General features: G+C 39.6%; 1 protein-coding gene across 3 annotated transcripts in view; it reads right to left on the bottom strand.

Moving 5' to 3' along the window:
- The window catches only part of LOC111867820 (V-type proton ATPase 116 kDa subunit a), a 49,308-nt gene that overhangs the window by 12,714 nt on the left and 23,191 nt on the right, over window positions 1–13,403 (bottom strand). For 2 of the 3 annotated variants that reach the window (XM_023858000.2, XM_023858002.1), the window contains exons 5-9: window positions 3,992–4,118; window positions 3,620–3,796; window positions 2,422–2,634; window positions 1,372–1,522; window positions 311–450 (exon numbers count right to left, since the gene is read on the bottom strand). In XM_023858000.2, coding sequence (XP_023713768.1) covers window positions 311–450; window positions 1,372–1,522; window positions 2,422–2,634; window positions 3,620–3,796; window positions 3,992–4,118 — 808 coding nt within the window. Of the gene's footprint in view, window positions 1–310; window positions 451–1,371; window positions 1,523–2,421; window positions 2,635–3,619; window positions 3,797–3,991; window positions 4,119–8,701; window positions 8,800–13,403 lie in introns of all 3 variants that reach the window. The other variant, XM_023858001.1, reaches the window with a different exon arrangement.

Below are 13,403 nucleotides of genomic sequence, written 5' to 3'. Positions count from 1 at the left end.
CAAACTATGATGATATATATGAAGGAGTAGAGGTACAACTCCTTGTATTCTTAACCTCAACACATGATCAGAGTAAGTAGTCAGCTACATGCACAGGATGCTTTATCCCTGAGGAGTGCCCTTGAATACCATTGGACAGGGGGCTCAGTGGGCCCCAGTGTCAGTCTGGGCATTGTGGAGAAGATTAACTTCTCTTTCCCCTGCTACGAATTAGTCCCAGTTCCTCCACATCGCAGCCTGTACCAAGCACTGTATGGACTGAGCTACCCTCGCTCCCCATTCAATGAAAGAAAAGTGCTCATGTAGTTACCTCACTGTCAGACTTCTTGGCTGCCAGAGGCTTCTCACGAAGAACCATCCAAGCTCCAAACATTGCCATGATCATTCCATGCCCCAGGTCCCCAAACATTACGGCAAACAGAAATGGGAACGTGATAATGGTGTACGGGGCTGAAAAATAAACATCAGCACAACGGTAACTCTGCGTAACCTGCTCTATCATTCACAAACTGTGCAGTCTACGCACATAGCATATTTATGTGTTTAGCATTACTCTCGAAGTAAACAGTGACTGTTTCCTTAAACGGCATCAACAATTTGCACCTTGCAATGGAAGTCCAAAGCGTTTCCTGCAAAGCAGAAACTGAAGTCTTGAATGTCATCTAGATAAGCTCCATGCATCAAAGAGATAAACAAGTGCGAAACTATATGATCTGTCTAATGTTGCCGCTCCACGCACCTTGCAGACCAATGAGAAAGTGGTTGATTATGAGGGGAGGAGATGAAAAGACGGTAAGTTAGAAATCTCTGCAAAAATGGAGAACTGGGAGGACCTGACATCATAAAGACTGAGTTCTATTTATGTGAAGGTTTGTGCCAACATTATTCTCATTATTATGTATGTAAAAACAGATGTTTTGTGTACAATTTATAAATCTGTCTAAAACCTGAGCACAGCAAGCACATCCAAACAAACACATACACATGTGCACATAGATACATCAACATGCATATGAACACATACTCTGACACATCTTTGGTGAAAACAGATAAATACACAGACAACAGTCATGGGCAATGAATATTTTTTGGAGGGACTTTTCATGGATTTCTTCAATTCCTGTAAGCAAATCTTAAATGTGGCTATGACCACTTCCTTCCACATCCTTTCAATTCATTATTCACTATCATACAATCTTTTTGACACTATTTACACCAATTTAACGTTCAATTTCAATGATCCCAAATCAATAATCTCCGAATTAAACTTCCTCAGTTTAGTGTTCAAATCCACTGGTCCCCAAACGATCGTGAAGTGGGGGTTCCACTGCAGTCTCGGTTTCCAATAGCAAAGCACACTGAAGCACTGACCTGGATTCACCTCCCTGTAAGTGGCAACACCATAAGAGTCAATCAGCACCTGGAAACCGTGCGTGAACTTATTGGTCCGGTTGTACGTTGGAGGATCCTCAAATGATTCCATTCTGTTCAGAATCGGCGGTACGGAGCTGCCACTCCGTTCCTGCACAGCACAACACAGCTCTGTTACTCATCTGCCGATGAACTGAGCAGAGTCCAGGTTGAGAAGCTAATGGTAGCTCAGCTAGTCTAGGAATTCCCTGCCTTTTAAGGAATATAAAGGTTCAATACTGTGTTCATGAGATCCTGACATTGGGCTTTATCCTGAGCCAGCTGAATCCAGCCCACACATTCACATCCTATTCCTTTTAGACCCACTCTTAATATTTTCCCATCTATGCATAGGTATCTCCCTGTCACATGATCGCCCTCACAGGATCTGGCGGAGAGCACAAATGATGCTCCCTGAAACATAAGCATCTTTCTGCAAGTGTCACACCCCACAAAATAAAAATATTCATATCAACCGCTGTGAAAATCTTAAATCTTACTCTGCATCCTGTTTGAAAATTGTTTCAGGTTCAGAAATTAAAACAAGCAAATGTACCACTATCAGGCAAACTGACTGGTTCTACTTTCCAATTTATAAGCATTAAGATCTAATGCTATCTCTAATAATGAGACAGACACAGTGCAATGTGAGCTACGTACCCTGACGACAGAGGCATTAGATTGCTCCAAAACGTCGACAACACATCTATGAGGCCACATGGTATCATAACACAGTAAATCATGATTGAAAAAATGTACGTACACAAATAGTATGTTGGACACTGTCCACAATCTGAGGTATGTTTAAAATACCCAATATTTTGGAAATTGGATCTGTTTCTGTCACCAGGTGCGCATGAGCACCTGCATAGGGGGGAGGATCCCACCCAGCCAGGCCCATTATTAGAAGGCACAAGTCTCGATCATAGCACAAGCTGTGTAGGGTTGCCTACTCTAGGTATGATACATGTTTGAAGCCGTTTCAGATAAGGCACAGCAAGTGTGGCTTACAGTTCCCCTTCTGAGGGCCAGCTGAATGGTCTCCAGGTCCAAAACAGGCACCCAGCACTCTGCAATCAGACACTTCTGGGTCACATCCAGGTTGAACAGGTTCAGCGTATGATAAATGGCTTTGATCTTGCGCACTTTAACAAACCAGTTCTTGATGTTTTTTGCAGCAGCAACCAGGACTCGATGTCGATGGTCCTGAGTTTGACCCAAAACCTGCAAGCAAAGTTGTTACGTGATGGTACAGCGTATTTTCTCAGATAGAGATACTTCTGATTAAGTAACTGTTTGCTATAACTGTGGCACAGTTGCAAGTGCTCAGACTGGGGTCTCCTGGGTTTAGCACTGTGTAGTCTGGTAGGTGGAGATCGAAGTCTATCTCTGCTCTCACTCCCCTGGATCTAGTGACCACTTCCCATGTAACCTGCCTCTAAAACTTCACACCATCCTCACCCCACTCTGACCCTGAAGACAGGGACAGCACATCCCTCTGAAATTCTGGTACCCGTCAAAAAGGCTATAGTGTTACAACCCAGGAGACCATCATCTCAAAACTGTCTGTTTCATGAAACCAAAAGGGTTTAACACCACCATCAATGCAAAGTGTCCCTGTATCAGGCCACGGAGGCTCATAACGTTGTGAGATGTCGAGGCTCCTGCATTTTCTAGACAATCAGCTCACATACGGCAGTGAGGCAGCCAGCCTTAGTCGTTGGCTGCTGTTTACCCCCAGGAAGATTCCTTGTAATCAATTCTGTTATAGGCTGAGTTGACCCCAGGGTCATAGTGTGGCTGGAAGGATTAGATCAACTCAAAAATCCAGTGACCTCATTGGGAATCAAACCCATGACCTTCCGGCTTGTAGCAAAAAAGTAAAAACACACTTCACTTGATGGACCTGAGCAATATGCGGCCTAAAGGGCCATTACTGTGTTCATAATTGCCTGCCACTGGACACAATCCTGATCCATTTAAGATTATCACCCCATATATGCCTACGCCTCACAAGTGGTAGCCTCTTCCCTGTTATGTGTATGTCTGACCTCCTCCATGCTTCCTATGATGCCCAGTGCATTTCACCCTCCTTCACTTCATCACCCTAACAACACTTTGTGAAGGAGACTTCATGTTTGACAAAGACTATGCACTCAACACGAGACTTGATGTTCAACTACAGACCTAGTGTTCAGCAAAGACTTACAGTGTTCAAGTCTTCTAGACGTGTCATTACACCCATGGCCATCTCCCTGCGGTCAGCAGGCGCTTCAGGACATGGGTACAGCGTTGCTCGGAAACCTTCACAGATTTTCTTCACGCGAGTCTTCAGTTGATCACCTTGGAAGAAGATGATGAACACAGACTTGAAGACATTATCCCCCTGCACAAGAGAGCAAACACAGGGAATGGATTACGAGAAACTCGAAAATGGCAAAGTTCACGAACTTTTTTACTTTCCAAATAGAATGGATAGAGACAAATGTGAAGAGAATTACAATCCCTTCCTTTCATGCACTACAAACTCCAGATCAGCAAGCACAGCGCACGTGTGCACATCATACTACTAGACACTTACGTTAGAAGGATCTTCAAGAGGAGATTCAATCTCTGCCTGACGCAGGAACACGTTGCCACGGCACGCTCGCCACAGCATGCGTTCGAACGCAGGAATTCGTTCCCTCAAGATCACACCTGCTACAAACCTATATACCACACATATCAACTGACGCAGTGTCCACAGTGATGGCAACAATATTAATGTCAGTAGCCGTGGCAGCAGCTAGAACAGTTACATCTCTGAGGCTGTCACCCATTGAGCAGGCAGTCTTACAGCAGAAAGGTCCTGTGTTTTCAGTGATATCTCTGGTATTGGTGATTTTGGTTCCCACCAGATGTTTGATATAGCACTTGGTGATTCTTTAAGGATGATGTACAGACCTACATCACTATCTGATGCTAACACATCCTCAAAGACGTTTCTGACTAATAATAATAATAATAATAATAATAATAATAATATTGATTTGGATACAAATGGTATTAAAACATAACAGCAGTAAAGGCACGTTTCTCACTCATTTTCAAATATTTAACAGAAAAACTACTAAAGTGTTCTTTACACACACACACACACACACACAGATATACATATATATATGTTACTAAACTGAGTATCAATTTCTGTTGCAAATAAACTCATTCTACCTTTGTGTGCAAACTGTATCCCACGAAACACAAAGCAATCATGTACCTTGTGTGAAAACACCAGAATGAAAAGTAGCTTAAACGCTGCCAGGGTTTGTTCTTCACTCAGCATATAGGCAACCATACACTTTACAGAATACAAATTGAACAACACAAATTACAAAATACATATTTATTTAATAAGCATCAATGGAGAAGTGGGTTTCTCTGAATTAAAATCAGACTTCCCTTCATGTCTCTTCAATATGAATGCTATATACAGACCCACCCACACAGCAAAATCCATTCCCCCTACCCTGCAAAGTTTCTGGTAAAGCAATCTTATTACAAGCCTCTCCGACAACATTCACACTGCTAGAAACTTCAATTAGTATCATGGCATACGGAAGTAAATTTCAATTGCTCCATGAGATTTCAGATACTCATGACAATGGGTATTCAAATTATTGTCTTCTTGCATGTAATACCATGTACTTGGATAGACACACAGATACCAAACCTGCTGCCTCATCTGGCAACAGTTTCACCTTCCAAAATTATATGTGTATATCTACCATATGCATCATATACAACATCACAGCAACCTCACCGTATAAACAGGCTCTGCAGTTCATTTTGAAGAGTTACTGCATCAATAAATTTAGAAAAATCTGAGAGGACAATTTTTTAATACACAAGAAACTGACTGAATCCGAGTAAACCTTTACCAACATAACTCACATTAATGCTGAAACTTACATATGAACTAACTACATGTTGAAATGGAAGCAAAAACCAAATATGACACAGCCATAAGACAAATCCATTACCATGTTTGTAGACAATGAGAATAAGGTACTATTTAAGAACAAATCAAGTCTCTACTGAATCAAAATATGAAGTAGTCAATGTAAACACACATCACTCACTACAACTCATTCATTACCTGTAGCAGTGCATGCAATCAATTCAGAATGCAATACACAATACTGCATAGCCTACGAATGTTCTACAGGACAAGACTTCTACACGCTTATAAATAATGAAAAAAACCTGAAGCAGATGCAAACAGTATAATCAACAGTACTGAAAATTATTTTCTAACATACTGTGGCGTGCTGCCTATGACCAGAATATTTGGAATCAGAACTCATCCACTGCTATACAACAGCTAGCAATTCCTAGGCAGCGAAGCCTAGGAAATCGTTGTCCCAGAAACAAAAGGCTAACAGTGGAGTTTCCACTGTTACACACAAACTGTGTGAGGCAAACATGTATTCCTGCGTTTGTTGCATAACAGCAGGCGGAATCAACCCTTGGACAAGGTATTCCCTATTCAGTCCAAGGTCAAGTTATAAGAGTCGGTCGACAAGAGACTAGCAGAGTTTGTCTTCGACTTTAGCAGGAGAGAGTTCTTATCCAGCTATAGCAGAAGTGTTGTAATACGGAAGAAGAAACGTCTAAAGGACGTTATAAGTGGAGAATAACTGTAAAGATATTCGTTAAAATCTGAGAACCCACACAAATTCTTGTTGCATTGTCTAGCAAACAAGAGACAATACATTTACCATCCTTATTCTCTATATCACTGTCCGTGTCCACAAATAAACATGACTTGTGCTGCTACTTTTCAAAGTTGACACACTAACTACTAGCTAGCATGATTCCCTTGTGTATAAAATGTTTTGAGTGCTAATGGCAGAAAAACAAGAAAGAATGGAGTTAGAAATGAAATTTTCAAAGAAGTTAAAATTCAAAATATGGTACCATTTATAAGAGAGATGCTTTGGCCAAATAAAAAGAATGGATAGAAAGATAATGAGAGGAACATCAGGATAAGAATTTAAAGCAGAGAGACCTATGGGATAACACAGAACAAGGCAGTTTAGCCATGTACTTGAAGACACCAAAGAAATAAAGAAATGGGAAGGCAAGAAACTGAAAAACTGTGGAGTGGGGGGGAGATATAGATTTGAGATGGATACTTCAAGGCAGGTACCATCCAATGATAAGAACAAAATCTGGTGTTCTGAAGTACAGACAGATTCTGAAACTTTCAGACATTATTCCACCGTTAAGAAAGTTCACAGAAAAAAAATACCTAAGCTGCATCACATCACAAAAAAAAGAGGCAGTTAATTCTATAAATATTCTAGTTCTGGGGAATCCGTGCAAATACAATGGAACACCTATTTAATGCTCTTCCAGATAGTTTCCTGCCATGTAAAATTCAATTTCAGCAACATGTGTTAACAACCTACATTTAAGATTGTTCCCAACTTAGTGTTCAAACCTGATGATCTCCAAAGAAACCTTAAATGAGTTCAATATATTTATAGGTATCCTTGCAGTTCTAGCTAACAAAAATTCCACTACAAACATACATTAAAACTTGTCAGACGCTGTATTTTCTTGGATAAGTTGCAGAGTCATGGAAACTGAACAGTCATGTTATTCACAAGAGGTACTTAATACTGACAGAAGAAAAAATGATGTAACTGTATAACAAATTACATGGTACATAATTCTAAGTTCCAAATGTATATAATTAAGGATACCCTACAATTAAAATGTATCCCTTGAATTGTACAACTTTTTAATTGTCTGTGGAAAATATCATGCAATAACCAGGGGTGTAGTCGAGCCAGAGTGGTCCAGGGTGCTGCACTGGCACTTCCTATAAAAGACCCTGATTTCTGACCTCAGAGACGAAGCGTCGGCCTCTTTATTTAAAATACAAAGATTTCATTACATAATGAGACTGGTTTCATATCATGATTTAAAGCCATTTATTTCAACGTGAACTGCATGCTGAACTTCTCATGTACCTACACCCCTGGCAATAACCGCAGCACTAGCGTAAAGGAGACCGGACCAATCAAACAGTACAGGGACACAGCTAGCAAACAATTTCACAATGGACAAACACCATTACAAAGAAGTCACACTCGGATAACAGCAACATACCTTCAAGTTTCCCATTTCTTCAAAATGTGGGCTGCACACACAACTTAAACTGCATCAGGCATTAAACTTAACATTCCAGTTGCAGTTATGCCTTCATTCTTGTCATGTGCTAATATTATCCCATAACTGATATTTAAAAAAATAGAAAAACTTCTTTAACCAAACATAGCCAATCCCGATTATAAAGATCTCTTGTCATAATAGTAATACACAAACTCTAGCATCGAATTAAGTAAGGACCAACATGGATTATTAACTGCTGACAGTTTCACAAAGTATTTATATCCACCTGCAGACTGATTTGTGTGTTGAAGTGAAGCAATATTCTGACCATTCAAAGATCACAATTATTGGCAGCAAGGAGTTTTAATTTTCTGTTTTGGGAGGTGTTCACGCTGAATCTCACCCTGGCCCTTGGCTACCCTGAATGAAGTTTTTTCGTGGTTTTCTTCAATCCCTACAGGCAAATTCCTTGATTAGATTATGCATGCTTCCTTCCAAATCCCCTCCAATTTATCATTCATTTATCACCGTACCATCCTAAGCTATAAAGTCTCCATACTGAAAGCACTGTTAAATAACCCTTGCAAAAATGTCATCGTTTTTATTTACTTACTGCTTTCTGTTCCTGCTATTTTTGCTAGCTACAAAATTAAATGTTACATTCCCTGGCAATTTCACTTGGTCAGTGAGTTCCAAAAGCATTATTTTACAATCATACTGCAAATGACATTACCCTCATTACTCTGTGACCAGTATGTTCGCAACAGAGATGACACCTCTAACTTAGAAGACTAAGTATATGATAATTTGCTGCCCGGTCAGAGATATCGCACACGTCAGAGGATGGTGACGAGAATGGGTAATTGTGGAATGCTGATTAGTAAGGGAAAACTGAAGAACGTCCTGTTCTAGTGCCACTTCATCTACCACAAATCTCACACAACATCACCAATGTTGAGAAGCAAGTGTCTAAATGCTGCAAACTGTATCGTCGAGAGGATCATATATACTATACTTCAAAACACAAGAGAGTGCATTACTAAACCTCATGTAAGAATGTTCCTGCAAGAGGTGAGGTCTCCCTTACACTACTAAGCTAGCCAAGTCCTTCATTATGACAAGTTATACATACCCAAGTTGCACAGGGCCAGATGGTGTCTGACGAGCAACAGAATCGTCGCTAATGAGAGCCCGTGTCATAGACTCTGTAGGATTCAGACCCCCTTCATGCTACATGAAAACGAACACCATAAAAAAAGGGGGGGAAGGTGTAGGGAAAAGAAAAAAGACAACATAATCACAATTAGCAACAGACCAACATCAATGCTTCTGATTGGGTAGGCATGTAACAAGTGGCCCACATGCCAGTGAATTCAATGCCATGGAATGAAAGCATGAGTACAGTTATACCCTGTGGGTTACTCAACAATACTTTCAGTACTGAGTCTATACACCATCAGATTGTAGGATGGCAGATGGTTGGAGAACTGGCAGGGATTTGTAAGAAAGCAGCTTTGGCCTAATAAAGGTACTATCCCAGAAATTAACTGAAGGGACTGTGGAAAACCATGACAAACCTCAGTCAGGGTAGCCAGTGTCCCAGCCAAGACTCAAACTGGGCATCTCCTGAACACAAATCTAGACCATCAGTTTGGCAAATGCTGTACTGAAAATGGCATTGTTCATCAGACACAAGCCATACTACCATGCACAGAAAGTTCAGATGCAAGTCTGAACACAAAACAGTGGTCAGCCCATCCTGAATTAGGTTTTTCTTGGTACTTGTATCTCTGAGATGAAAATTTTGAGGCAAAAAAACAATGAATGAATAGAATTACACAAAATACTTGCATAACAAACAAACTAATGAACCATACGAAGCACAGTTCTTTATTTTTGATAGGACGTTTTCATCATTCTTTTGTTTAGCTACACTTTGGGTTTCTTCATTTTTGTTTTTGTCCCTGTTATTTCTTATTTGGGATAGAAAATAATTTAATTCTCCAGTGACTGTCCCTGGGATGTTTTGCTGTAAGTAAGCCAAGAGTTGCTCTGCTAGTCGATAGATTCTCTAAGATTTTATGGCATAATTTTCACAAAAGCCAATGTGTCGCACCCTGAACTGAAGGCATCAGCCCACATCACCACACCCTCACACCTTATTTCTTTCAGATTCATTTCAAGATTGTTTTATGCTTACATCTCCCAAGTGAACTGCACACCCAACAACAGCTTTGTTTCATATTACCAATTCATGATTTGAGGACATTATATTCTATTATTTTAAAGATCTGTGGATATTAAGAAAAGGGTATGGACTAGCTGAGAATAGTTTCCAGCGGTGGGCTCTTGTGTACATGATAATAAACCTTTGGGGCCCACAAAATGAACATGGGTCTTAAACAAACAGGCTTTGGACTGTATTCATCTGGCTCCTGTGTCCTGTGGCAGGCTGTTGTGTTCACCATTTCAGAATGGTGGGCACCATCAGCTTTACAGAAAGTACTGTACTCCATGGAGTTATGTATCAATTTCAAAATACTGAAGCAGTTTCATGCTGCGTTGTTATTACATAAAAAAGTTGGTAGCTGAAGATTGCATTATCCATCTGTGCTTGCACTCATTGTTTGTGCAATCAATAATTTTGCACATAAAGTACAGCATAGGAAGATCTGTACACATAAAGTCACTTTGTTAGGAATTTACAAAAGAATACAGCAAGCCTAAATGTTTGTGACAAACATGACACAAACTGCATCTTTAGTTAAAAGACATGTTTCTATTGGTGCCCCTGTTTATGCTATGAGTTGGGAATTAAGAGGGCCTACTGCACTGCATCCATTACCTGGAGCTAACCTCCAACCCCAGACTGCAGACAGAGTATGTTCAAACTCTTATTTGATGTCAGATGTAAAGGTAGCTTCCATGGCATTATTTCTTTAATGAAAAGTGCAGCAATGGAGAACATATGCAAAATGTGTACTTGCTGAAACGAAGAGTTGTGCCTACTGAGAGATGCATAACCGACAGAGATGTGAGACTTGAAGCTCAGTCTCTTTGGATGTGACGAGTGGTCTGATACAAGTTTACTGGCATTTCAGAGGAATGTACTGCCTCCATCTTCAGAGTAAGGTATCAAAGTGCTCTGCTTCCTTCCTCAGTCTACACACCAACCCTGAAGATGGCTGCAGCACAGTCCTCCAAAACATCCACAAAATTTGTTCCACTTGCTAGGTTGTTTGGCTTATTCTTCTATCCTGAAGATGGAAGCAGTATGGTAAACTTTATTCTACTTACTCTGCTTACTTTTAAACCTTGAAAATGGAAACAACACATTCCTCCAAAATACTGGTAAACTTTATATTCTGGTCACTGCCTGCGTGGCTTACCCTTTGACCTTGAAGACAGAGGTAGTCATTCCTCCAAAAGAACAGTAAACGCCAATCAGAACACACAACGTCACATCCCAGAAGTCAACCAATAAAAATTACATAAACAGCACCAGGCTACTTCTTTTCATTAAGATAACAAAATGGCGATCATACTGAGTTGGAGAATAACTGCCGAACCTGTACTCATGTCAGTGCAGCAACACTGTCTATTCAGTTATCCTATATATCAAAATTTTCTCTGTTAATACTGCAGAATACACTGAAGTGACATGTACACCAGTTTATTGCTGGAATGTGGGCCACAGGTTGAGAAACAAACATGGGTTGTTACTGCACAACATGGCGGCTGGCCGGTAACAGAACAAAGAAGCTGAAAAGGACAGATATTACATAGGTTCCACTCATTACAGTTAATATATAGAATGTTTCAAAAAAGTCCACATCAAACATGAAGCACATGTTCCTAGGGGTCAAGACAATAAAAAACATTCCTACAAATGTTGGTCCGCAAATGACACCTTGACTGTCTGTTATTATTAGTTATGAGCACTACTTTTGTACTCCTCTAGAAGACATCTGCTGATGTAGAACCATTGGAACTACCTCCATCACCACAACCCTGACCACACTGTACACTCATGTCTGACCCAGTCTTTTTGAAACACCCTGTACAAATCTGCTGTCGTCTCCAACCTGCTCACACAACACGGCACAAAATACTGACATTCATTCATTATTAATGATAACGGATGCAGTGGGAGGGAATAATGAGGGCACAGAAAATGGAAAGACAAGATTTTTCTATCACACCGAATAAATAATTTGGTTTAAATTATCTCAAACACCATATGATATACATAAAAGGTGCAGCCGACATGCACTGCACTTTCACTCTTTTCTCTACAACTTCTGTCTGCAACATTTTTCCTTCTATTAATAGCTGACGAGTTGTGCTCAATATATGAGCAAAGCCTCATACTAGTAGTGACCTTCATTGTTGTCCAATTCTACCTGAAATTCGAGTTTGTCAGCAAACTTCAGTGAATCTACCAAACATAATAAATTTTCATTGAAATCTGCGCCATGGTTCTCAAGATGTTTCATGTATAGAGACAGAAGGATGGGGTGTGGTCCACTGCGATTCAAATGAGCTTGAAAGCAAAGGCATGCCACAAATTATGTTACAATCTGAGTATGGACACTCCAAAAAAAATATAAAATTCTTAAAGCAAATAAATCCATAACAGTTAAGAGATCAGAGATAAATCAATCACTTTTCCATCCTCCTCCTTTCCAACCTCATTCCTACTGGCTGTAAATTGATTTGAATAAGAATAAAAGAACATGTCACTTTAGTAGAGGTTGTTCCTATATGCATACTATTAGAAGAGATGTCAAAGAAAGTAAAAAGCAAAGATATGCCATTCAGCACACAATCTTAACATGGCTGTAAACATATTCAGGTAGCATCAGAAGGATTCAGAGGTTCGAGGAGTCTGGGAAAATTACAATGTCGGAAGCACATGAAAGGAGTCCTAACATTGATTCAAATTTTACTCTACTCATGATCAAGGCTTAAATACAATTACATTTTATTTAATTTACATGTTTGCGAACTATATCAAATGTATGTAAGGAATATAGTTTCTCTCTTCTGGATCTATAATATTTTTGCATTTCCAATCCTGCATGAATCCTACTGACAACAGCACTAAACAGGCAGTGCAAGACACTTTACTTCTTTACATGTCAATGTAGTGTAAAATAAAACCATTAAAAATCCACTTCCACGCTGTGAACAGATTGGAGATTAAACAGAATTACCTTACTGAACAGCAATGCAAACATTATCATATAACTGTACTAACAGAAACAAAATTACACACTTCACACTCCAAACAAAACAACCACACACACATTTCACACCCATGACTTTCATCAATTTCACAATAAAGACATATATTTTAAAATACTGGCATGTTATCTCCTGTTTGTAGATAAGAAGTGTTAAATGTTATAGGCAGCTTCTTTAGCACCAAAATCACAAATCTGTGCCCAATTTTCATGTTTCGGTATGAAGTGCAGAACATCACGATCTCTCAAGACAGAAATCTGAGCCCCCAACAAGATCCTCATTTAGAGAATTATATAGAGATGAAAACAAATATACGTCCAACAGTTGGTACTCATGTTTCCCTAGACATTCAAGACTTGAAGCATAACTTTATAAGCCAAAATACTGTTCCAATGTCGTTAAGTATCTGTTCAACATTAAACACAGGTTCACTGCTGTGGAACAGTTGCTCTGGTTTTGAAAAATGATGTATCACAAAAAATAACAGAGAATATATATAAATTTACTTGAATATACCATAATTTGCTGATAAAGAGCCACATTTATATTAAAATTTGTAGATATATTGTATCTAAAACATTTCTGAG

This window comes from Cryptotermes secundus, unplaced genomic scaffold (assembly GCF_002891405.2).
Source record: "Cryptotermes secundus unplaced genomic scaffold, Csec_1.0 scaffold2252, whole genome shotgun sequence".
Classification (NCBI taxonomy): Eukaryota; Metazoa; Arthropoda; class Insecta; order Blattodea; family Kalotermitidae; genus Cryptotermes; species Cryptotermes secundus.
This window is presented reverse-complemented; position numbering and strand designations above follow the sequence as displayed.